At 42.9% G+C, this 22,812-nt stretch overlaps 1 protein-coding gene across 2 annotated transcripts in view; it reads left to right on the forward strand.

Annotated features, from left to right (window-relative positions):
- The window catches only part of LOC118394461 (unconventional myosin-VIIb-like), a 42,798-nt gene extending 25,029 nt beyond the window's left edge, over nucleotides 1-17,769 (forward strand). For both annotated transcript variants that reach the window (XM_052463426.1, XM_052463427.1), the window contains exons 25-49: nucleotides 852-1,001; nucleotides 1,251-1,319; nucleotides 1,632-1,759; nucleotides 1,971-2,097; nucleotides 2,237-2,356; nucleotides 3,471-3,644; nucleotides 5,466-5,693; nucleotides 6,719-6,886; nucleotides 7,100-7,217; nucleotides 7,370-7,496; nucleotides 7,818-7,990; nucleotides 10,876-11,057; nucleotides 11,960-12,069; nucleotides 12,301-12,449; nucleotides 12,920-13,073; nucleotides 13,534-13,689; nucleotides 13,920-14,025; nucleotides 14,323-14,436; nucleotides 14,523-14,634; nucleotides 15,109-15,215; nucleotides 15,452-15,637; nucleotides 16,178-16,294; nucleotides 16,388-16,471; nucleotides 17,175-17,294; nucleotides 17,516-17,769. In XM_052463426.1, coding sequence (XP_052319386.1) covers nucleotides 852-1,001; nucleotides 1,251-1,319; nucleotides 1,632-1,759; nucleotides 1,971-2,097; nucleotides 2,237-2,356; nucleotides 3,471-3,644; nucleotides 5,466-5,693; nucleotides 6,719-6,886; nucleotides 7,100-7,217; nucleotides 7,370-7,496; nucleotides 7,818-7,990; nucleotides 10,876-11,057; nucleotides 11,960-12,069; nucleotides 12,301-12,449; nucleotides 12,920-13,073; nucleotides 13,534-13,689; nucleotides 13,920-14,025; nucleotides 14,323-14,436; nucleotides 14,523-14,634; nucleotides 15,109-15,215; nucleotides 15,452-15,637; nucleotides 16,178-16,294; nucleotides 16,388-16,471; nucleotides 17,175-17,294; nucleotides 17,516-17,614 — 3,378 coding nt within the window. In that variant the 3' untranslated portion in view covers nucleotides 17,615-17,769. The remainder of the gene's footprint in view (nucleotides 1-851; nucleotides 1,002-1,250; nucleotides 1,320-1,631; nucleotides 1,760-1,970; nucleotides 2,098-2,236; nucleotides 2,357-3,470; nucleotides 3,645-5,465; nucleotides 5,694-6,718; nucleotides 6,887-7,099; nucleotides 7,218-7,369; nucleotides 7,497-7,817; nucleotides 7,991-10,875; nucleotides 11,058-11,959; nucleotides 12,070-12,300; nucleotides 12,450-12,919; nucleotides 13,074-13,533; nucleotides 13,690-13,919; nucleotides 14,026-14,322; nucleotides 14,437-14,522; nucleotides 14,635-15,108; nucleotides 15,216-15,451; nucleotides 15,638-16,177; nucleotides 16,295-16,387; nucleotides 16,472-17,174; nucleotides 17,295-17,515) is intronic.
- The last annotated feature ends 5,043 nt before the right edge of the window (nucleotides 17,770-22,812 follow it).

Here is a 22,812-nt window from a genome sequence, read left to right on the forward strand (position 1 = left end):
ATCCGGCTTCTGTGTCTCTCAGAGGGATCCAAAGCAAGGATGGCATTTTTCTTCCTCTGTCACATATGCAACATTATAAACTGGGTGGTTCGAACCCTGAGTGCCGATTGGCTGAAAGCCGTGGCATATCAGACCATATACCACGGGTATAACACAACATGTCTTTTTACTGCTCTATTTACATTGGTAACCAGTTTATAATAGCAATAAGGCACCTCTGGGGTTTGTGGTACATGACCAATATACCACGGGTAAGAGCTGTAACCAGGTACTCTGCGTTGCGTCGTGCCTGAGAACAGCCCTTAGCCATAATATACCATATACCACACCCCCTTGGGCCTTATTTCTTAATTCTTCTCTCCTCTTTTTTCGTTTTCTACTGTACTTTCTCCTCTCCTCCTTCTTCATTTTCCTCCTGCTGTTTTTGTTTTGTTCCTCACTTCACCCCATTCTTTTCTTTTCCCTTCCATTCCCCACTTTCTCCTCTCCATTCCTCTCCATTCCTCTCCTCTCCATTCCTCTGCGCTGCTCTCTGCTCCTCTCCATTCCTCTCCTCTCCTCTCCGCTGCTCTCTGCTCCTCTCCATTCCTCTCCTCTCCGCTGCTCTCTGCTCCTCTCCATTCCTCTCCTCTCCATTCCTCTCCTCTCTGCTCCTCTCCGTTCCTCTCCTCTCCATTCCTCTCCTCTGCGCTGCTCTCTGCTCCTCTCCATTCCTCTCCTCTGTGCTGCTCTCTGCTCCTCTCCATTCCTCTCCTCTCCTCTCCATTCCTCTCCTCTGCGCTGCTCTCTGCTCCTCTCCATTCCTCTCCTCTCCATTCCTCTCCTCTCCGCTGCTCTCTGCTCCTCTCCAGGCCTGTCTGACAGTGTGGTGGATCATCTTGAGGTTCATGGGGGACATCGCTGAGCCTAAACAGATCAACCAGGAGCCCTCCACCATCATCCAGAAGAACCTTGGCCAGAGGCAGAACAGGAGGCTTAGCAATCTAGTGGGCCTGGATCAGGTACTGAACATAAGGCCTTACTGGGACTTAACCTTACATTCAACTAAGTTCAATAGGACTTTATTCATCCCTTACGGGCAACAGGAAAAATATTGCTACTCACTGATTCCCTTAATGTGATGACAATAGACACTTGTGTCATTTTGTGTGTTTCTAATAGTTTACTGTTGTGCTGAGTTTTTGCTGACTGAATTCACCCACTAAACAGTTTGTCAGATGTCTAATTCGTCCTATACATTTTCCCATCAGAAAATACTAAGGAAAAATAGAAAGAAAGAAGGAATGGGGAACAGAAAAGCTTCGACCATTGTAGATGAGGTATGTTACATATACATTATTTTGTCCTCAGAACTAAAATGAGTCTGAATATCCATGATGTAACAACACAGGCTAATTGTCCAGATGGGATACAGATTATGTAAAATTGATGTCAAAAGTAGATTTTTTTTGTTGTTGTGCATTTTAACCCTACACTTTTCCTAACCTTAATCTAATTCTCCTAAACTGCATTTCTCCTAACATGCTGCCTAAGTTTTCCTAACCTGCGACGAAAAGGCAAATATGACATAAGCTGTATCCGCTCCAGACAAAACCGGCTAATTGTCTCGTTGTTCTCCTCATCTCCTCCAGCCGGAGACTATGATGGAGGAGGAGAAAGACATTCTAATTGGAGAGGGGCGTACTTTGGATCGGCCAATATCCGACCTGGAAAAGCTGCACATTATTGTTGGATACGCCCTATCCAGACGAGATATAAGGTAACAAACCGAATTACAACACGTAAACAATGTTACCCAGATATTTCCCAGTTAATTGATGTCTACAAAAATAATTTGTTTGTCATCCCAAAACTGTTTCATTCAGAACTAATAAAGGATTACAGCTACAGTTGCAATGCAAATGAATTGGATCCAATCAAAACTGATGGATAGCTACTTGAGCCCTGTCTGTCCTTGTTTGTCTGTGTAGGGATGAGATCTATTGTCAGATCATTAAACAGCTGGTGAACAATAAGAACCAGAAGAGTTCCCTCAGAGGCTGGGTCCTCCTGTCCATCTGTCTTGGTATCTTCCCCCCAACAGAACTCCTTATACAGGTCAGGCTAAAGTTGACATTTTTTCACCTGTGGCTGTATGTCTTAAGGCGCTGTGTTTTTTACGTATAGGCATACTGAATTTATAACCCAGGCCCCACTCAATCAATTACATGCACTGTAATTCTATTCTATTCCACAGTATCTGGAGAGCTTCCTGCGCAGAGGGCCAAGTAGCTATTGTCCGTACTGTGCTGAGCGCCTGCGTCGCATCGTGGCCAATGGGGAGCGAGGCGAACTGCCTTGTTGGATAGAGCTCCAGGTAAGATCCATGACAGAGACATACTCATCTGGGTGCCATCTCCCTTCTGACACAATGCAATAGAATTGGGGGGTAGGCCTGTCAGGACTCAAACCCGGGTCCAACACCCTAGCCAAAGAATCTCTTGACGATGTCGCTAGGTGTCGACTACTGCTGCTGTTAAGCAGTATCAACACTACAGGTTATGGACAGTATTCATGACAAATGTCGCATTCAAAACAACTGGGAACTCAGAACTGGGAACTCGGAAATCTCTGACTTCTGACTTCAGTGCGTTCAAGACAACTGAGAACTCTGAAAAAAAAGTGCTCCAATTCGGAAAAATCCTTTCGAACGGTCATCCAACTCGAGGTCTCTTTCTAGAGCTCCGACTTTACAACTGACGTCATGATTTGACCTCGTATTTTTCTGAGTTCCCAGTTGTCTTGAAATCACCATCAGAGCAGGTTTGGTCAGACAACAATACATTGACTGATCAGAAACAGACTGGCACTCATGTTAATTGATGAGAGGTCGCATCAGAGTTATGTGAGAGACCGTTGCTAAACTACAGCTACATGCGCCAACCACTGCTAATATCCCACCTACTCCAACATATGAAATTGATTCTCTGTTTTTGCTCTGCGGACATATCTTTATGGCGACAGGTAGCCTGGCTGTTAGAGAGGTGAGCCAGCAACCGGAGGATTTCCTGTTCGAATCCTGGATCTGCCTGGAAAAATCTGTTGGGAAGTGAGCTGGCAACCAGAGTGTTGCTGGTATCAAATATTAGATGCTAGTGCCTGCCGTTGTGCCCTTGAGCATGGCACTTAAACCCCACACAACAACTGCTCCACGGGGGCCCAGTGTGGTAGCCCCCTGTTCCAACCTGTCCAACCCCTAACATGTCTTTTGGAAGGGTTGGAATAAATGGAAGTCAATGTTCGGTTCGACCTTGTGTACAATTGACGAATAAGGTGATCTTACAATGAATCTTATGACAGTGACTGTATTAGTAGGGAGACAGGACACCAAAACCGCGTATGTGCAGTACAGAGCAATATGGGTCCTGTAGTAAGTAGTTATTATACTGAAAGGACTAATTATTCCCATGTCTCCACCTTCCCACATGTAGGCCGTCAAGACCAAGAAGCCCACACAAGTATCTGTGGCCCTGATGGACGGCCTTAGTGTCAGCCTGCCTGTTGACTCAGCCTGTACCTCTGCTGAGGTGTGCCAGGCTCTGGCCAAGAAAGTCAACATCAAGGATACCTACGGATTCTCTCTTTACATCGGCTTCTATGAGAAGGTGAAGGAAACCCCCAAGGGTTTTGGGGATACCTAGCCATGCAACTAAAACGAGTACATACAGATGTAGGATCTTAATTTTAGCTATTTTGCTGCAGCAGGAAAATAATCCTGCAGCAGGAAAATAATCCTGCAGCAACAGGAAAATGTGAATTATTGGGTGGATTATAATGAATGGATATTTTTGAAGGGGTTGATATATTTTCGCAAGGGAAAAACAAGTCTGTAACTTCTAAGTGGATATTACTAACTCCAGAAACTCAAATTTTTTTTTTTTAATTTTACCTTTATTTAACCAGGCAAGTCAGTTAAGAACATATTCTTATTTTCAATGATGGCCTGGGAACAGTGGGTTAACTGCCTGTTCAGGGGCAGAACAACAGATTTGTACCTTGTCAGCTCGGGGGTTTGAACTCTCAACCTTCTGGTTATTAGTCCAACGCTCTAACCACTAGGCTACGCTATAAGTTTGAAATCTCCTGCATTACAGGAAAGTTCTCCTGCAACAGGGTGATCAAATTAAGGTCCTACATCTGTATTGACAAAGACGATACATAATAAATACAACAGTGTCAATAGGTACTCTTCTTAGTTGCATGGCAAGGGGATACCTATCTGTGGTGTCCTGGGTACTAGCATCATGCCTTGTGGATTGAGAAATTGAAGTTGGTCATTCAGTGTCAGTTCAATATTGAGATTGAAAAGGAACAACATTGATAGCATTTGACTACCATTTATTAGCATCTTCACTAGCTTTCAGAAGTTGACTAACATTGACTTGCCCTGGCATGTTTTGACTAGGCCTGTGACATGTTTTGACTAGCCCTATGACATGTTTTGACTAGCCCTATGACATGTTTTGACTAGCCCTGTGACATGTTTTGACTAGCCCTGGCATGTTTTGACAAGCCCTGTGACATGTTTTGACTAGCCCTGGCATGTTTTGACTAGCCCTGGCATGTTTTGACTAGCCCTGTTACATGTTTTGACTAGCCCTGTTACATGTTTTGACTAGCCCTGTGACATGTTTTGACTAGCCCTGGCATGTTTTGACTAGCCCTGTTACATGTTTTGACTAGCCCTGTGACATGTTTTGACTAGCCCTGGCATGTTTTGACTAGCCCTGTGACATGTTTTGACTAGCCCTGTGACATGTTTTGACTAGCCCTGTGACATGTTTTGACTAGCCCTGGCATGTTTTGACTAGCCCTGTGACATGTTTTGACTAGCCCTGTGACATGTTTTGACTAGCCCTGTGACATGTTTTGACTAGCCCTGTGACATGTTTTGACTAGCCCTGGCATGTTTTGACTAGCCCTGTGACATGTTTTGACTAGCCCTGTTACATGTTTTGACTAGCCCTGTGACATGTTTTGACTAGCCCTGTGACATGTTTTGACTAGCCCTGGCATGTTTTGACTAGCCCTGTGACATGTTTTGACTAGCCCTGTGACATGTTTTGACTAGCCCTGTGACATGTTTTGACTAGCCCTGGCATGTTTTGACTAGCCCTGTGACATGTTTTGACTAGCCCTGTGACATGTTTTGACTAGCCCTGTGACATGTTTTGACTAGCCCTGTGACATGTTTTGACTAGCCCTGTGACATGTTTTGACTAGCCCTGTGACATGTTTTGACTAGCCCTATGACATGTTTTGACTAGCCCTATGACATGTTTTGACTAGCCCTGTGACATGTTTTGACTAGCTCTGACATGTTTTGACTAGCCCTATGACATGTTTTGACTAGCTCTGACATGTTTTGACTAGCCCTGTGACATGTTTTGACTAGCTCTGACATGTTTTGACACTGCTGTTTCCAGGTGTGGTCCCTAGGCAGTGGCGGGAAGCACGTGATGGACGCTATCTCGCAGTGCGAGCAGGAAGTGAGGCGGAAGGGCGAGGAGGAGCAGCACGCCTCCTGGAGACTCTACTTCCGCAAGGAGTTGTTTACGCCCTGGCACGATTCCTCGATAGATGCCGTCAGCACAGATCTCATCTACAGACAGGTCATCAGAGGCCTCAAGTCTGGGGAGTACCATTCTGAGAAGGTGCGTACCATTCTGAGAAGGTGCGTACCATTCTGAGAAGGTGCGTACTATTCTGAGAAGGTGAGTACAATTCTGAGAAGGTGTGTACCATTCTGAGAAGGTGCGTACCATTCTGAGAAGGTGATTACCATTCTGAGAAGGTGAGTACCATTCTGAGAAGGTGAGTACCATTCTGAGAAGGTGCGTACCATTCTGAGAAGGTGCGTACCATTCTGAGAAGGTGCGTACCATTCTGAGAAGGTGCGTACCATTCTGAGAAGGTGCGTACCATTCTGAGAAGGTGCGTACCATTCTGCGAAGGTGCGTACCATTCTGCGAAGGTGCGTACCATTCTGCGAAGGTGCGTACCATTCTGCGAAGGTGCGTACCATTCTGCGAAGGTGCGTACCATTCTGAGAAGGTGCGTACCATTCTGAGAAGGTGCGTACCATTCTGAGAAGGTGAGTACCATTCTGAGAAGGTGTGTACCATTGTGAGAAGGTGAGTACCATTCTGAGAAGGTGCGTACCATTCTGAGAAGGTGCGTCGTTGTTTTATTTATTTGATTGAACCTTTATTTTGACAGGGAGTTAAAGCTGAGACCAAGGTCTCTTTTCCAGATGAGCCCTGTTTAGCACAACAATACACATCAAAATACAATGCACACATATACACATTAAAATAAACATTATTGTACAATACATGGAAAGCAAAACACAATCGTAAAAAACAGTACAAGACTCCACCCACCCAGACAATGTGGATATCATATCACTGAAGGTGACATTGTGAAAGTAGCCTCCACTACTCTCGAGGGTAGGTTGACCATGAACCAAGCATGAATCTTAGGAGTCACAATGTATCACTGAACTCTATGTAAGAAATCATAAAATAATACAAATCAATTACCACTATTGTTGAAAAAAAGAAAAGATATAAAGACTGCATATGTTTGAAGTAGAAATTCTATTAACTAAACAACTAAACTGTTTTCTTTATTAATTGGACCTAAACAGACTTTGCAGTTATTTGTTTTTGTCATCCAGGAGGATGACTTTGTGCAGCTGGCAGCGATGTACTACTATGTGACGTTTGGGTCGACCAACAGTGTAGAAAGTGCCAAGAAGGTGGTGGGGGAATGCATCACTACTGAACTTATTGAGACCAAGTCACAAGGAAAATGGATTCAGCTGGTCACCGCAGCACATACACAGGTACTGCTACTTACTGGTGCAAGAAGTAATGACCAGACCACCTGTAGTATATTCTGTTCTAAAATTCCTGCTATTCAGTGTGCTATCCCTATCAAGTAAAGTAAAGCAAATTTAAATAAATAATTAAATTGAAAAGTTAAGTTAAGTAGAATAAAGGAAAGTTAATGCCAGACAAAATTATTCAAATAATAATGATCCTAATCATTCTCACAGGGTCCTTACATAAACAGCAGAAGGAGCACAGACAGCGTGAAGGGGGACGTGGTTGACTACGCTCGTCAGAAATGGCCCATCTTCTTCTCCAAGTTCTACGAGGTTACGCAAATGTCAGGTAAGTCTAACAGGAATATGTCCGCATAATGTACCAAGTGAAGTTTCTATCATTTTTCATGATGAAGCTTTTAGTTGGTTTTAAATCAGGCAAAATATTTATTTTATTTGTCAAAGACGATTTTTATAACTAAGGTATTTGTATACTCACAGGACCTCCTCTATCCAAAAGTAATTTTATTGTGGCCATCAACTGGAATGGGATCTCCTTTCAGGACGAGAAGGAGAAGAAGCTCCTCGAGCTGCCCTACCCAGAGGTGACTGGGGTGAACAAGTCCAGGTATGAACAGGCTATTCCAAGGACCTGTTTACATATTTCAGAAATGCATCCATCCTTCCTTCTCCCCTTCGAAGTGATCACTGATCTGAATTGGTTGGTTTTGAGGTAATGGAGTGATAACCTTACTCACAGCTATCCAATCACTTATAGGTCTGTTTACCTCAAGGAAACAAGGAAGGATGCATTTCTTAAGTATTCCAACAGGGCCCAGAATACATAGCCAGAAACTAGTCGTCATGGTTCACATACTCCATCATACTGACATTCAATCCACCATGAAGTTATTACATACATTTCACATACGTTTCATATGTTCATCAGTGACGACGGCAGGATCGGCAACAGTCAGTCTGTGAGCCTGGCCACACTGAGAGGGCAGTTCCTACTGCAGTCTGTGGAGGCAGGGGAGATGGCTGACCTGATCCAGTGGTACCTGGAGGGCCTGAGGGAGCGCTCCGTCTATGCAGTGGCCCTGCAGGACATCAACAGACAGGGTAAGAATATGTCAATACAACACTTGATCAACTCACCTTACAGCTGAGGTTCACTGATTTTGGATAAGTTTGTCTAGGGTTAAGCTTTGTATCTCTGAGCTACAGAGGGTAATTTGTCAGATTCATAATACTTACTAGTATATCAACAGACACTTCATAACTGAGGTTCATCCATTTGGATGAGATGGGTGAAGGCCATGCTGTGTAGCACTGCTTAAGAGGGGTGGGTAATCTGGATGTTTTCCATTGAATTCTAATGCTGTAAATTGGAGTGGAAAACAATATAATTGTCCCCATCAGATAACAACAGGTAGTATAGGTAGTCAGTGTTTAACAGAAAACAATATCATAAAAGAACCCTTCATATACAGTAAGTGTTTTTGGCTGGGGGATCATGCATGACCTAATATGGTTTCTGTTATATACAGAGCATTCGGAAAGTATTCAGACCCCTTGACGTTTTCCACATTTTGTTTCAGCCTTAATCTGAAATGGATTAAATGAAAATGTTTTCCTCATCAAGCTACACACAATACCACACAATGACAAAGTGAAAACAGGTTAAGACATTTTGGCAAATGTATATAAAAAAACAACAGAAATACCTTATTTACATAAGTATTCACAACCTTTGCTATGAGACTCGAAATTGAGTCCACCTGTGATAAATTCAATTGATTGGACATGATTTGGAAAACCACACACCTGTCTGTATAAGGTCCCACAGTTGACAGTGCATGTCAGAGCAAAAACCAAGCCATGGGGTCGAAGGAATTGTCCATAGAGCTCCAAGACAGGATTGTGTCAAGGCACAGATGCGAGGAAGGTTACCAAAACATTTCTGTAGCATTGAAGGTCCCCAAGAACACAATGGCCTCCATCATTCATAAATCGAAAGAGTTTGGAACCACCAAGACTCTTCCTAGAGCTGGCCGCCCGGCCTAACTGAGCAATCGGGGCAGAAGGGCCTTTTTCGTTGAGGTGACCCAAGAATCCGATGATCACTCTGACAGAGCTCCAGAGTTCCTCTGTGGAGATGGTCGTCCTTCTGGAAGGTTCTCCCATCTCTGCAGCACTCCATGAATCAGGCCTTTATGGTAGAGTGGCCAGACGGAAGCCATTCCTCAGTAAAAGGCACATGACATCCCGCTTGGAGTTTGCCAAAAGGCACCTAAAGACTCTCAGACCATAATAAACAAGATTCTCTGGTCTGATGAAATGAAGATTGATCTCTTTGGCTTGTATGCTAAGCATCACGCCTAGAGGAAACCTGGCACCATCTCTACGGTGAAGCATGGTGGTGGCAGCATCATGCTGTGGAGATGTTTTTCAGCGGTATGGACTGGGAGACTAGTAAGGATCGAGGGAAAGGTGAACGGAGCAAAGTACAGAGGGATACTTGATGAAAACCTGCTCAGAACCTCAGACTGTGGCGAAGGTTCACCTTCCAACAGGACAACGGCCCCAAGCACAAAGCCAAGACAATGCAAGAGTGGCTTCGGGACAAGTCTCTTGTCGTGTCTTTGGCATCATTAAAACTGAAGACTTGTTTATCAAATAACTCTCTGTAATTATTATTACGCGATTAAACTGATTAACCATGTAACTGTAATTAACTAGGAAGTCGGGGCATCAAGGAAAATATTCAGATTACAAAGTTATAATTTTCCTAATATAACTTTCAGATATTTTAACATCTGATCAATTAGTCTTCGATTTAATTAATTATTATTTACCTCACGTTAGTCTCATTCCAAACGTCGTAAATTGTTGGTTATCCACACGAACCCAGTCTTCACTATGAGTCATCCATACATCAATTGTCTTAAATCCTTTATTTACTAACTAAGTAATTCACAGAAATGCATAACAAACAGTAGATATGGTTACAAGGAAATGATAGGGGAATGTGCCCTAGTGGGCTAAACCGGCATGGCGGCTTGGTGGACAAAAGGGAAGTGGGGGTCAACTGAGATGAGACACTACAAAGTTGATAATTATAACAATTGAAATGCTAATCCTTTGCACATGAACGCTCACTCATTTGAGAATAATTGCAATCAATATATGTATATTTACACTTAGTGTGTTGTCGGGATCTCTGTTGAAAAGTTCATTTCTGTTGGAGAGTTTGCCCGCCCTCTCTCTCTCTCTCTGCCGTGGTTAGAATGTATAGTTCAGAGTAACATTCATTCATATCGTTATATGTGTCGGTGTTGTCTGTCTTTGAGTTCAATGATACCGAATTCCTAGCTGCAGACTAGTAATTAATGTCAAAGACTTGTTCTTATTCTGTCAGTATCGATAGTCTTAGAGTTTCAACAACCATTACAACCTTAGCTTATACTCAGGTTTTATGGTCTGGTCTCAAACCTTAGCCCTCTCGTGGAAATCGAGGTAGGCTGGTCTCTACTCAAACCTTAGCCCTCTCGTAGTTATCGAGGTAAGCTGGTCTGAGGTGGGAAAACCCAGGTGGGGTTTTATTCGGAACATAGAAAAGGGCTGTCCCATGACGCTGGGTCCTAACTGTGCTCATGGGCGGTCCTCTGATTTAGTTAAACTCCAATGGGAATTGGAGTTTCCTTCATTAAACAGTCTAAAATCACATTACATAATTTCACAAATAGTTTCATCTTTACTCATTCATTTTATACAACCATTAGATGTAAGCCTCATAACGGAGACTCATGTATAAACATGATTATGGTAATGTGTCTGTCTCTCTCTCTCTCTCTCTCTCTCTGTCTCTCTCTCGCTCTCTCTCTCTCGCTCTCTCTCTCTCGCTCTCTCTCTCGCCCTGTCTCTATCGCCCTCTCTCTCTCGCTCTCTCTCTCTCGCTCTCTCTCTCTGTCTCTCTGTGTCTCTCTCTCTCTCTCAAACTGCAGACGACCCCACGTTCCTGAGCTACAAGCGAGGGGACATGCTGGTCATCCTGAAGGACGGAGAGTACTCCCCTGACCGGGGCTGGATCAAAGGCACTAACGAGCGCACCGGGAACACCGGCGCCGTCTCCACGGATACCGTCCTGGTTCTGCCAACCCTTGACAAGCCCAGCGATACCACACTGGTAAGACGGTTCTAGACTCTAACAGAATGTTCTAGACTTAAAATACTTATTGAAAACTTCACTCGAGTGATGTTTCAATTCATATGGTTAGAAGAATAGGTCATAGAATAATAGTCTGGTCCCAAATCTGTTTGTGTTGTCTGGGACTAGGCTAATTAAACAGTGCACACATAGTACAAATAATAGGGTGATACAAATGGGATTGTGCATGATAAGATTCTTTATTTGATTACATTTTTAATTTCTTCCCCCTTTTTCTTTCTGATTTCGTGGTATCCAATTGGTAGTTACAGTCTTGTCCCATCGCTGCAACTCCCGTACGGACTCGGGAGAGGCGAAGGTCGAGAGCCATGTGTCCTCCAAAACACAACCCAGCCAAGCAGCACTGCTTCTTGACAGAATACCCGCTTAAACCCGGAAGCCAGCCACACCAATGTGTAGGAGGAAACATGTAGTGCGCGATAGGACAAAGACATCAATGGCGGCCAAACCCTCCCCTAACCTGGACAACACTGTGATAATTGTGTGCCGCCCCATGGGTCTCCCGGTTGCGGCCGGCTGCGACAGAACATGGACTCGAACCAGGATCTTTAGTGACACAGCTAGCACTGCGATGTAGTGCCGTAGTTATGATAAGATTCTTATAAGCTAATAAGTGAACATGGATGCATTCCGTTACAGATAGTTGTCCCTACGGGAAACAACGTAATGGTCCCTTGGTGGATTTATTCCTTACACCTAACCAGTTGGAATGCTGCCCATATGTTGGGCGGACTTGTGAGCATTGTTAGACCGTGGGGCAAGTCGACATCAAGTCCCTATTCTTCGAGGGATTGTGGAAGGGGAAGACTACCATCTTGTGGTCGTTTTAACATTGTGTTTTTCTTTGGTTGAACCACAAGAGTCTGCTGAATCTGAGCCCAGATCAGAGGACATTGGCTCAGAACGCACCTGCCAGGGAAGAGGCCGTGTCCCCCGTCTCACTGAAAGAGTTTGCCTATGACTACTTCAGGTAGAATCCACTCTCACTACTATTTCAACGACACCAATAACCATTTTAACTTTAATATTTACCACAAACATTTGTAAATGAATCATCGATTTAACAAAGGAGGATTCCAATGTGACAGTAATCTGACCAGTTATCTCACTACTACAGTTTGCAGGGTTAACAGTATGTTTTCTGGTTATACTATTCTCAAGACAGCAAGTTAACCTTAGCTATTTCCTTGGTTTCCCTTAGGCAGCCTGGTAAAGAAGGGGGCCGCGGGGCGCAGGCCAGAGGCAGGGAGAAACTTTGGGCTGCCTCCAAAGAACCCATTAAACAGCCTCTACTGAAGAGTCTGGTGGGCAACACCGACCTCAGCCATCTGGCCTGCATCTCCTTCACTGATATCCTTTACTCAAATACTTTATTTGTTCAAGGGAAAGTACAGGATTTTACAACTTGATGTTAGATGGTTCCTCGCCCTGAAGTAGTCTACGAGCTACGACAAACTGGTTAGGGTTTTCTTTAAACGGCCACTACAAACTTCAGTTAACTTTAGCCAACTTTAGCTACTTTCAGGTTGAGAAACCATCTAACATCAAGTTGTAAAATCCTGAACTTCCACTTTAATGTACGGTTGATGTTCATATTGATATTGAGGCGAACACTGGATAACAACAAGGAAGATTTTTAATAGGTGTTGAAGACACTAGGAAGGGATTACACCTGGACTTTTTGTTACTGGAGACCTTTAAACGATAAATAAAAATACTTTTTTTACAATGGCGTAGCAGTTACCGACTTATCCTAATAAATATGTCTCTCCAAGTGGAGTTTTCTAAACGTTTGCTATTGTCTTTAGCCTTTCCCTCACCTATCCTAAAGTACATGGGAGATTACCCCATCAAACAGGTGCGCCAGCCCATAGAGCTGACTGACCAGATCTTTGGCGCGGCCACTCAGCATGTACCTTTACAGGACGAGGTCTACTGCCAGATCATGAGGCAGATGACCAGTAACAACAGCAGGTATGTGTGGTAATCTACTGCCATGTCAGCTATTTCTCATGTATTACTAGGAAATAACCACAGAGATGTACAGTATATGTCTGATGTTCTATTTTTAATTATAATTATATTTTTATTATAATACTCTCCCCTCTCTCTCTCACTCTCTCCCCTCTCTCTCTCACTCTCTCCCCTCTCTCTCTCTCTCTCCCCTCTCTCTCTTACTCTCCCCCTCTCTCTACTCTCTCCTCCCTCTCTCTACTCTCTTCCCCCCTTCTCTCTACTCTCTTCTCCCCTCTACTCTCTTCCCCCCTCTCTCTACTCTCCCCCCGGCCCTCTCTCTCTCCCTCGCTCTACTCTCTCTCTCCTCCTCTCTCCTCTCTCCCTCTCTCGCTCTACTCTCTTCCCCCCCTCACTCTAATCTCTCTCTACTCTCTATTATATCCATCTCACCTTCCCTCTCTCCTCCTCCCTCTCACAGAATGAGTGTAGACTATGGTTGGCAGCTCCTTTGGCTGTGTACCGGCCTCTTCCCCCCCAGTCAGATCTTGCTGAGGTACACCCAGCGTTTCCTAGAGTCACGGCCCAGAGAGCCCCTGGCTGCAGACTGCCTGCAACGGCTACAAATGCTAGTCAGGTGGGGCTCCAAAGCACACTGTAGTGAATTTGGGAGGCAGTGGGAAAAGGTCTTGAACTAAATGTCCCTACAAATCCAACACCAAAGCCATGACACCAAGAGGTCTCAATCTGAATATCTTGGATGAGGTTGCTGGAGCTGTCCTGAGGACGCTACAAAATATGGTATTGAGATGTTAAATACTAAAATGATTGGGGGGAAATGAACGCTATACTGTCCTCTTGTTGTAGTATGGAGCCCAGGAAGCTGCCTCCCCATCAGGTGGAGGTTGACGCCATTCAACAGGACAGCAACCAGATCTTCCATAAAGTCCACTTCCCTAACAACAGAGCTGAGGTAGATAGCTTCTTCTTTGCCTCATATGATCACTATGATCACTGATAACTATGATTATTATGATCATTGACCCTTATGATCCCTATGATCACTGATCCCTATGATCACTGATCCCTATGATCCATATGATCACTGACCCCTACGGATACCTATGGTCACTGATCCCTATGACCACTGATACTTATGGTCACTAAATCTACAGAAATATAATAACACAGAAATGTTGATTAATTATGCTCATTGTCCGTGTGAAATAAATTTAATGAAATAAATGAAATGTGTCAATTCTTTATTTAGCTCTTCGAGGTGACATCAACGTCTAGGATTCGTGACCTTGTTCGTAGCATTGCCTACAAGCTCATTCTGGCCTCAGCTGACGGTTACAGTCTCTTCATGAAAACGCCAAACAAGGTTCAATTCAAGCTCATTTAACTGGTTTAGTTCGGGTAGTGCAAGTGAATGTATGTTTATTTTTTCTCTCTCCTTGTTGCTTTCAGGTGGTGAGCTTACACGACCAAAACTACTTCTTTGACAGTTTGAGGGAGACGACAGACCAACCTAAGAAAACGAAGAGAGCCAGAGAGGCGAAGAAAGGAGGTAAAACAGAGGGTAAGGCGCAGTCCTGAATTTAACAGATAAAGTTTTGAGCTCATGCTGCAACCGTTTGTGGTAGATGGTGGCAGATGGTGGCAGATGGTGGCAGATGGTGGCAGATGGTGGCAGATGGTGGCAGATGGTGGCAGATGGTGGCAGATTGCGTCATTCAGGCAACAATGGCTGATACTTAAATAACGTGCCATAGAACTCTATGGCACCTCGCCAGCTGTGCTGCAGTATGCCACGACTTTTAAAGGAAGAACCACTGTACAATAACATCTAGCATCCACCATATTGTCCTTATATGTACATAGTAGCCCTAAAATAGTCAAAAACATCATATAATGTTTAGCAAAAGGTCAAAGTAGTCCCACCAAGTTGTCAGTGGATGAAACTTATGTTATGCTACACTATGCCATACTAAGCTATGCTATACTAAACTATACTATGCTATGCTATAAGGACTGATGAACATTTGTGTTTCAGGAGGTCCAGCCACCATGCCCTACCTGGTTATATTCATGAGGAAGCTGTGGTTCAACGTGACCCCAGGAAGAGACCTGACCGCTGACCTCACTTTCCATTTCCCACAGGTCGGGCATGAAAGACACAGACAGACAGGCACACACACAGACTACTGTACATTTCTAGTAGTAGATTTAGTTTTTATTCATCATTCAGATCCCCCATCGGCGTGTGTCAATGGGTAATGATTACGCTAAAGAGTTACACATCTCAACCTGTTATTCAAACCGCTGTAAATAGTGAGTAAGCGGGATGAACCCAGAACCCAGTTACTCATAACTCATACACAAACCTCTCCTCTCAGGAGTTGCCCAAGTACCTGCGTGGCTACCACAAGTGTACCAAGGAGGAAATGACCAGCCTGGCTGGCCTGCTGTTCCGGGTCAAGGTGGACACGGACAGGTCCCAGTTTGTTATGATTCCCAGGATGCTGAAGGAGCTGGTGCCAGCTGACGAGATGAAAACCATGTCCCCAGAGGACTGGAAGAAGGTAAGGAGGAGGAGGATGAGGAGGATGAGGAGGAGATAACAGACACCTATGGTACACTGTCAGTCCTTCTCATATTATTGAGCTTTATATGATATTTGGCAGACATCTCTTGCTCTCTCCATTACGAAGCAGATGGCTCATTCCAATAAAGCATAATTTCTGCAATTAGAACTGCCATCATGATCTCAAGACAAGTTATTCAGCCACTACCCAAACAGTGTTCTTAGTAAATTAATAGCGCACCATTATGATAAAAGATTTGGGCGGAAGTTTACATACACTTAGGTTGGAGTCATTAAAACTCGTTTTTCAACCACTCCACAAATATCTTGTTAACAAACTATAGTTTTGGCAAGTCGGTCAGGACATCTAGGATTAAAGGGGAATTTATATTAGGATTAAATGTCAGGAATTGTGAAAAACTGAGTTCAAATGTATTTGGCTAAGGTGTATGTAAACTTCCGACTTCAACTGTATATAGTATAAAAATAAAGAAATACCAACATTTCTGAATCTTTCTGTTTTCTTCTTCCTGTATAGCACATCATCACCTCCTACAACAAGCAGGCCGGGATCACCTTGGACGAGGCTAAAGTGGCCTTTCTAAAAGGCATCTGCCACTGGCCAACGTTCGGCTGTGCTTTCTTCGAAGTTAAGGTGCGTTAGCAGACAGCTCAAGTCGATACAAAAATGATACCTACAGACACCAACCATCCCATTGGTGAATTTCTGTATGCTCTTCCTTCACAGCAAACCTCTGAGCCGAGTTACCCAAGTATCATCCAGATTGCAATCAGCAAGCAAGGAGTCAACTTCATCAACCCCAAAACAAAGGTAAACGTACCATTGTTTTTTATATGATTATTTTGATTTGATCAACATTTAGAGTATTTTACTTTAATGTATAGTACATTTACTGACAGATTGTCATATAATTATGCTGACATCAGGTGCAGTTTCCTAAAAATATGAACGCTTACATGTGTGCCATGGAAATTACCACCAGGGACTCAAAGTCAAACTTAAAGTAACCATTCTGTATTATCAGCAAGCTGGGGAGAATCCAACAACTTAATGCACCATAGTACACGTCGGTTGGGAGCTCTCCCGGGGCAGTCCCGTTAGTTCTCTAATATACTGCTTACACAGAGAAGTTATATTTGCATGATTTACATTATTCATCATTAACATTTGGTTCCTACATGTGACCGACCAATACCTCACGAGGCTTCTTCTCTCCAAGCTGAGACCTTGAAACTGAGATCCCTTTTGGTTCCTAGAACAATGTTCTGGGTGTACTGCCAATTGGTCTGAGGAGGTCACAATCACCTGCACGAACCAAGATGGAGAGAGAGGAGATGCTGTGTACAATACAATGCTATCTCTTCAGACAACAACATTGTCCCTCACGTTTGTTCTCCAAATGCTGCACCACAACATTAAGACAACATCATGCTTCTGCCACCATCAGCACTATAAAGTATGTACCTTTTCTGTTTAACCAAACATTTCCTTTTGACTTTTACCTAAACCTCAGGAGTTTCTGGTCATGCACCCGTTCAACCGCATCACCAACTGGTCCAGCGGGAGCACCTACTTCCACATCACCATTGGCAACCTGGTCAAAGGGAACACTTTACTTTGTGAGACCTCATTGGTGAGTGGCCATTATGTCTTTGAGGCAAAATTAAAGATGTTTCCTTCTTTAAACCAATACATTACAATTTTGTGTAAATCGAAAGTAGTGTTTGTTGAGGGTGTACTAAATGACCTTCACAAACACTTGCATTGATGTGACTTATTCACAAGAGCCAGAATGTGATGTGACTTTGCCTCTATGTTCATACCCCAACGACTCTATTTGACTCTGCTCTTCAGGGTTACAAAATGGATGACCTCTTATCATCTTATGTGAACATGTACGAGATGCAGAGGCAGGCTGTGCGACCCAGAAATAACTCCATGTTCCCTACCTAATGAATGCTGGGAAATACGGAAATATGGAGGACAAGAAAGATTCATTTAATTAATAGAACTAGTAATTTGATGGAGCAATTTAATTATTATATTGCTTTTCAGTTGGTCTAAAACCTTTTGCCTAGCTTTGTAATTAAAATGCTGTATTGAATTGACACTGTGCCTTGTTTCAAATCAAATCAAATGTATTTATATAGCCCTTCTTACATCAGCTGATATCTCAAAGTGCTGTACAGAATCCCGGCCTAAAACCCCAAACAGCAAGCAATGCAGGTGTTGAAGCACGTTGGCTAGGAAGAACTCCCTAGAAAGGCCAAAACCTAGGAAGAAACCTAGAGAGGAACCAGGCTATGAAGGGTGGCCAGTCCTCTTCTGACAGTGCCGGGTGGAGATTATAACAGAACATGGCCAAGATGTTCAAATGTTCATAAATGACCAGCATGGTCAAATAATAATAATCACAGTGGTTGTCGAGGGTGCAGCATGTCAGCACCTCAGGAGTAAATGTCAATTGACTTTTCATAGCCGATCATTCAGAGTATCTCTACCGCTCTTGATGTCAGGTAGCACATCCGGTGAACAGGTCAGGGTTCCATAGCTGCAGGCAGAACAGTTGAAACTGGAGCAGCAGCACGACCAGTTTGTGTGTGTATGTGTGTAAAAGATTTCTCATAGCAATTTTGATGACCGGTATCCACAGTGTGAAACCCCCCAAAAATGTAATGTGTAGGCCTATATACAAACAACAAGGATGACTGAATTGAAACTAAAGCAGGTCTGAAATATAAGATGGCAGATCATGCTGTATGTGTGAATTGAAAGGATTATTTCAAGGAGTAGAGGGGAATGAAGAGATGGATATTTTTTGGCCAACAACAAAGCTCCCCACTGGGCACAGATGTCAATTCAATGTCTATTCCACTTTGTTTCAGCGTAATTTCATTGTAATGATGTGGAAACAACATTGATTCAACCATTGTGTGTCCAGTGGGTCTTAGACATACTAATGTTGTCCCAGTAAAGCAGAGGCCAAGTGGCTAACTTTAGGAAAGTGATTGTTATTAAGAATTGGCAGGAGATGTGGAATCAGGGGCGGACTGGCCATTGGGCAGTTCAGGCAAAAGCTATATGGGCTGATTCATCTTTGGCCCAGTTGGCCGGTCTAAATTGGGGGTTTTGCGCAAAATCATTATTTGGCTTATAATGGGGTAGGCAAAAAATTATGGGACGGAATGGGCCAGTGCGTTGGGCCGATTTCTGATCCCAGTCCGCCCCTGTGTGAAATGGAGGGAAAGGGCCTACATCTTTTTAAGATCCAGGGAAATGCGAGGGCAGGGAGGTCCTCGGGTAGACAGAAGGGAGACCATAGTTTCTAGGCTGAGACTGGGGCATACAAGGTTGAAGGAATACTACATTGAATATTATAGGTAGCAGTCAACTAGGAGGTGTGATTATTGGCAGGAGGTTGAGATGGTGGAACATGTCAGCAATATGGGAGGGAAAGGGAATGTTTCCAGGTAAGTTTAACAGCATTCAGGAGGCAGATATGAAAGAGATGCTTAATAAACCACCGGAGATGATTCATATATTTGTAATTTGTTTTCAAAGAGTTGGGCAAAGAGTTCTAGAAGAGTTCTAGAAGCATATCAACAAGGTTTAGATCTTCCCTGCCACTGGTCCATGCTCCAGCCCAATTAATAATGGTAAATAATGCAATGTTGAATTTGTTTTCCAACTGTCAATAAAATCTGAAGAAGAAAGTAGAATTGAACATTCCTTGTGGTCAAAGCAAATCCCAGGGTGCTTTCCTGCAGGAGAGACTGGTGCACTTCACAAAATAGATGGCATCATGAGGGAGGACAATTATGTGGATATATTGAAGCAACATCTGAAGACTTCAGTCAGAAAGTTAAAGCTTGGTCGCAAATGGGTCTTCCAAATGGACAATGACCCCAAGCATACTTCCAAAGTTGTGGAAAAATGGCTGAAGGACAACAAAGTCAAGGTATTGGAGTGGCCATCACAAAGCCCTGACCTAAATCCCATAGAAAATGTGAGGGCAGAACTGAAAAGGTGTGTGTGAGCAAGGAGGCCTACAAAACTGACTCAGTTACATGAGCTCTGTCAGGAGGAATGGGCCAGAATTCACCCAACTGATTGTGGGAAGCTTGTGGAAGGCTACCTGAAACGTCTGACCCAAGTTAAACAATTTAAAGGCAATGCTACCAAATACTAATTGAGTGTATGTACATTTCTGACCCACTGGGAATATGATGAAATAAATAAAAGCTGAAATAAATAATTCTCTCTACTATTATTCTGACATGTCACATTCTTAAAATAAAGTGGTGATCCTAACTGACCTAAGACAGGAATTTATACTTGGATTAAATGTCAAGAGGTGTGAAAAACTGAGTTGAAATGTATTTGGCTAAGGTGTATGTAAACTTCCGACTTCAACTGTTTGTCCATGTGAGATAGTGTCTATGGGAGAGTGGAGGTCTATGGGAGAATGGAGGTCTACAGGAGACATTAGTGGTGTGTGAGTAAAATCACAGGGGGAAGAGCAGGTTCAAGGGCTGGAGGCTAAAATCATTGAGTTAATATGAATTGGCTCTCCCCAAGTGAAACGTAAATATGAGCAGGAGGACCCACTTCAGTCCTTAACCAAGAGCGATTCTAAAATGTGTATTGAAATACAAGAAAGAGTTTACTATATTAGATGACATATGGAGTTCTTTCTAGCCACTGTGCTTCTGCATCTGCATTGCTTTCTCTTTGGAGTTTTAGACTGGGTATCTATAAAGCATTGTGTGACAACTGGGCTTTATAAAATAAAGATTATGAACCAAGCTGGTCAGAGCCACTAGGTGGCAGTACTTACTTTCAGTAGAACTGCATGTCAAGGGCATGAACAGTGATGTACTATGGAGGACCATTCACACAATGTAGAGGTATAGATTTCACCCTTTTTAAACAAAAATTATGCTCCCTGAAATGGTTCAATCGTAGAGACTGGTGGTCATTGATTTTGGACCGCATACCCCATACTGCTGAGAGACATTACACATACTTTGCCATAAGCTAAGCTTCATTCGCTCTTGACTGAGGGACGTTTGGACAACGTTTCACTGTGTGGAGAGGGGAAATGATGTCAGTGAGAGGTGGGTCCCAGAACAGTATTTGTGTGTGAAGGAAGGGTGGTAAAACACCAGAATTTTGGCCCAAAGTAAAATAACACTTTGCTTGTGTTTACACTGTGGGTGTGTAGTGGAAAAAAGAAGTCCAAGGAAAATACACGATGGCTCATTCTTTAGGGCCATGACTGAAGGCAAACAAGAGTTAACTTGGGGATGTGGTTTCATGTGGGTGTTTCTTGGGTGTGTCTTTGCCATTCAATCCCAACAAACAAGGGCCGTAGCTTTGCTAGCTTTGCCATGGAGACAACAAAGTTTTGAAGTTGAGGACTTCTCTGACTTGCCATGTCAAGATGGTCAGCTAATTCAGTTCTACGTGTAGGCCAAAGCCTTCGTTGACCTTGTGTTTAGCCAAGCGGACAGCAGCTAGCTAGCTGGTGATAGGATAGCCAGCTGCAGCTATCGAGCTATCTGATATTTCTGTCAAATCAGTTATGGCAAGATGGCAAAAGACAGTGTCTGGAATGTGTTTCATAAGACACTCATTCTACAACACCTTGCCTTGAAAGTAGCTTAATTTCAACAAGTCATGTAAATATATGTTACTGTGGAAGATCTACACAAAACCTACTGGTTTTACTACTCGTTGTGATTTCTGTAGTAATTTCAGTAGTAATGAGTGATAAATTAGGATGTTTCACTACTGGTGAACCCTGTATATTTCCTACTCAAATCACTACAGAATTGTCCATTAATGACTACTGTGTAACTACTGAGCTTTTGAGTATCAACTACTTAAAACCTAAACATACCTAGACAATTCCTACATGTTCACTATTGAATTACTGCTGTATGCCTAATCAATCCTTATTGAATTACTACTGCCATTTGTGTGTGTGTAGTGTTGTCACTACTGACAACTACTGAATTGCTCCTGATCCTCTTCAAATCAAATCAAATTGATTTATATAGCCCTTCTTACATCCTCTTTCATTTCCTACACAAACCCTTTTGAATTACTATTGAAAACTGACATATTTACTACTGTTTGACTATTCACATGTTATTTCCTCAAGGTTCTAACTGTAGTTATATCATCAAACAAGAAATAATAGTCTCGTACAAATGTAATTGCACATTCAGTCTTTATTAAATTAATCACATATTAAATGACATATTTACACTTTTTTGTTAATCCCTTTGAGGCCTTGCCTTCATTCAGCTTTGACTTACCTATCTTCAGATCCTCTTTTTAGTTGCAGCCACATATCTCCACCACATAACTTTTAAGAAAATAAAGGCAAGCACAAGAGACAACCAATTATAAGCCATATCAATCATCGGCTAACACAGAAAAACATTTGATAAACAATGTTAATCTTACCAACAATGGCTTCCAGTCTTATGTCGAGGACCTCCTTGTCAAAAGGTCAAAACACACAGGAGGTTGGTGGCGCCTTAATTGGGGAGGATGGGCTTGTGGTAATGACTGGAGCGGAATCAGTGGAATGGTACCAAATACATCAAACACATGATTTCCAAGTGTTTGATGCCTTTCCATTAGCTCTGTTCCATTATTATGAGCGGTTCTCCCTTTAGCAGCCTCCTGTACAAAAGAGGTAAGTAGTATGGGGAAGTATACCAATACGAACATACTGTACATTTGCATAAAAACACACATACTTATTAGCTAGCACAACAAAAACAGAGGCTACATAGCTACATTTCGATAGGGCTAGCAAACAGCTAGGCTCAACACAAGACTGATTTGACTAGCAATCTTTTTGACATGGTAAAAAGTTATATTACCGGCCAATCAACAACATGAAGGTATTCATAAAACAATTTATATATGGTGCCTGTATAAGGACTAGGAAAGAAGATGGAAGATAATTACATTTGGGATTGTCAACAGTTGCTAGCTAACAACAACCAACTACTTCCTGTTTTGTCTTCTACTGTTGTGAAAAAGCTGTGTAATCTGGCTATAGTGTTGTGACTACTTATTTACTATCAACATCAATTAGTAAAAACTCTACCTGATTATTACTGGAAACACTA

This window comes from Oncorhynchus keta, chromosome 15, assembly GCF_023373465.1.
Source record: "Oncorhynchus keta strain PuntledgeMale-10-30-2019 chromosome 15, Oket_V2, whole genome shotgun sequence".
NCBI classification, from domain to species: domain Eukaryota; kingdom Metazoa; phylum Chordata; class Actinopteri; order Salmoniformes; family Salmonidae; genus Oncorhynchus; species Oncorhynchus keta.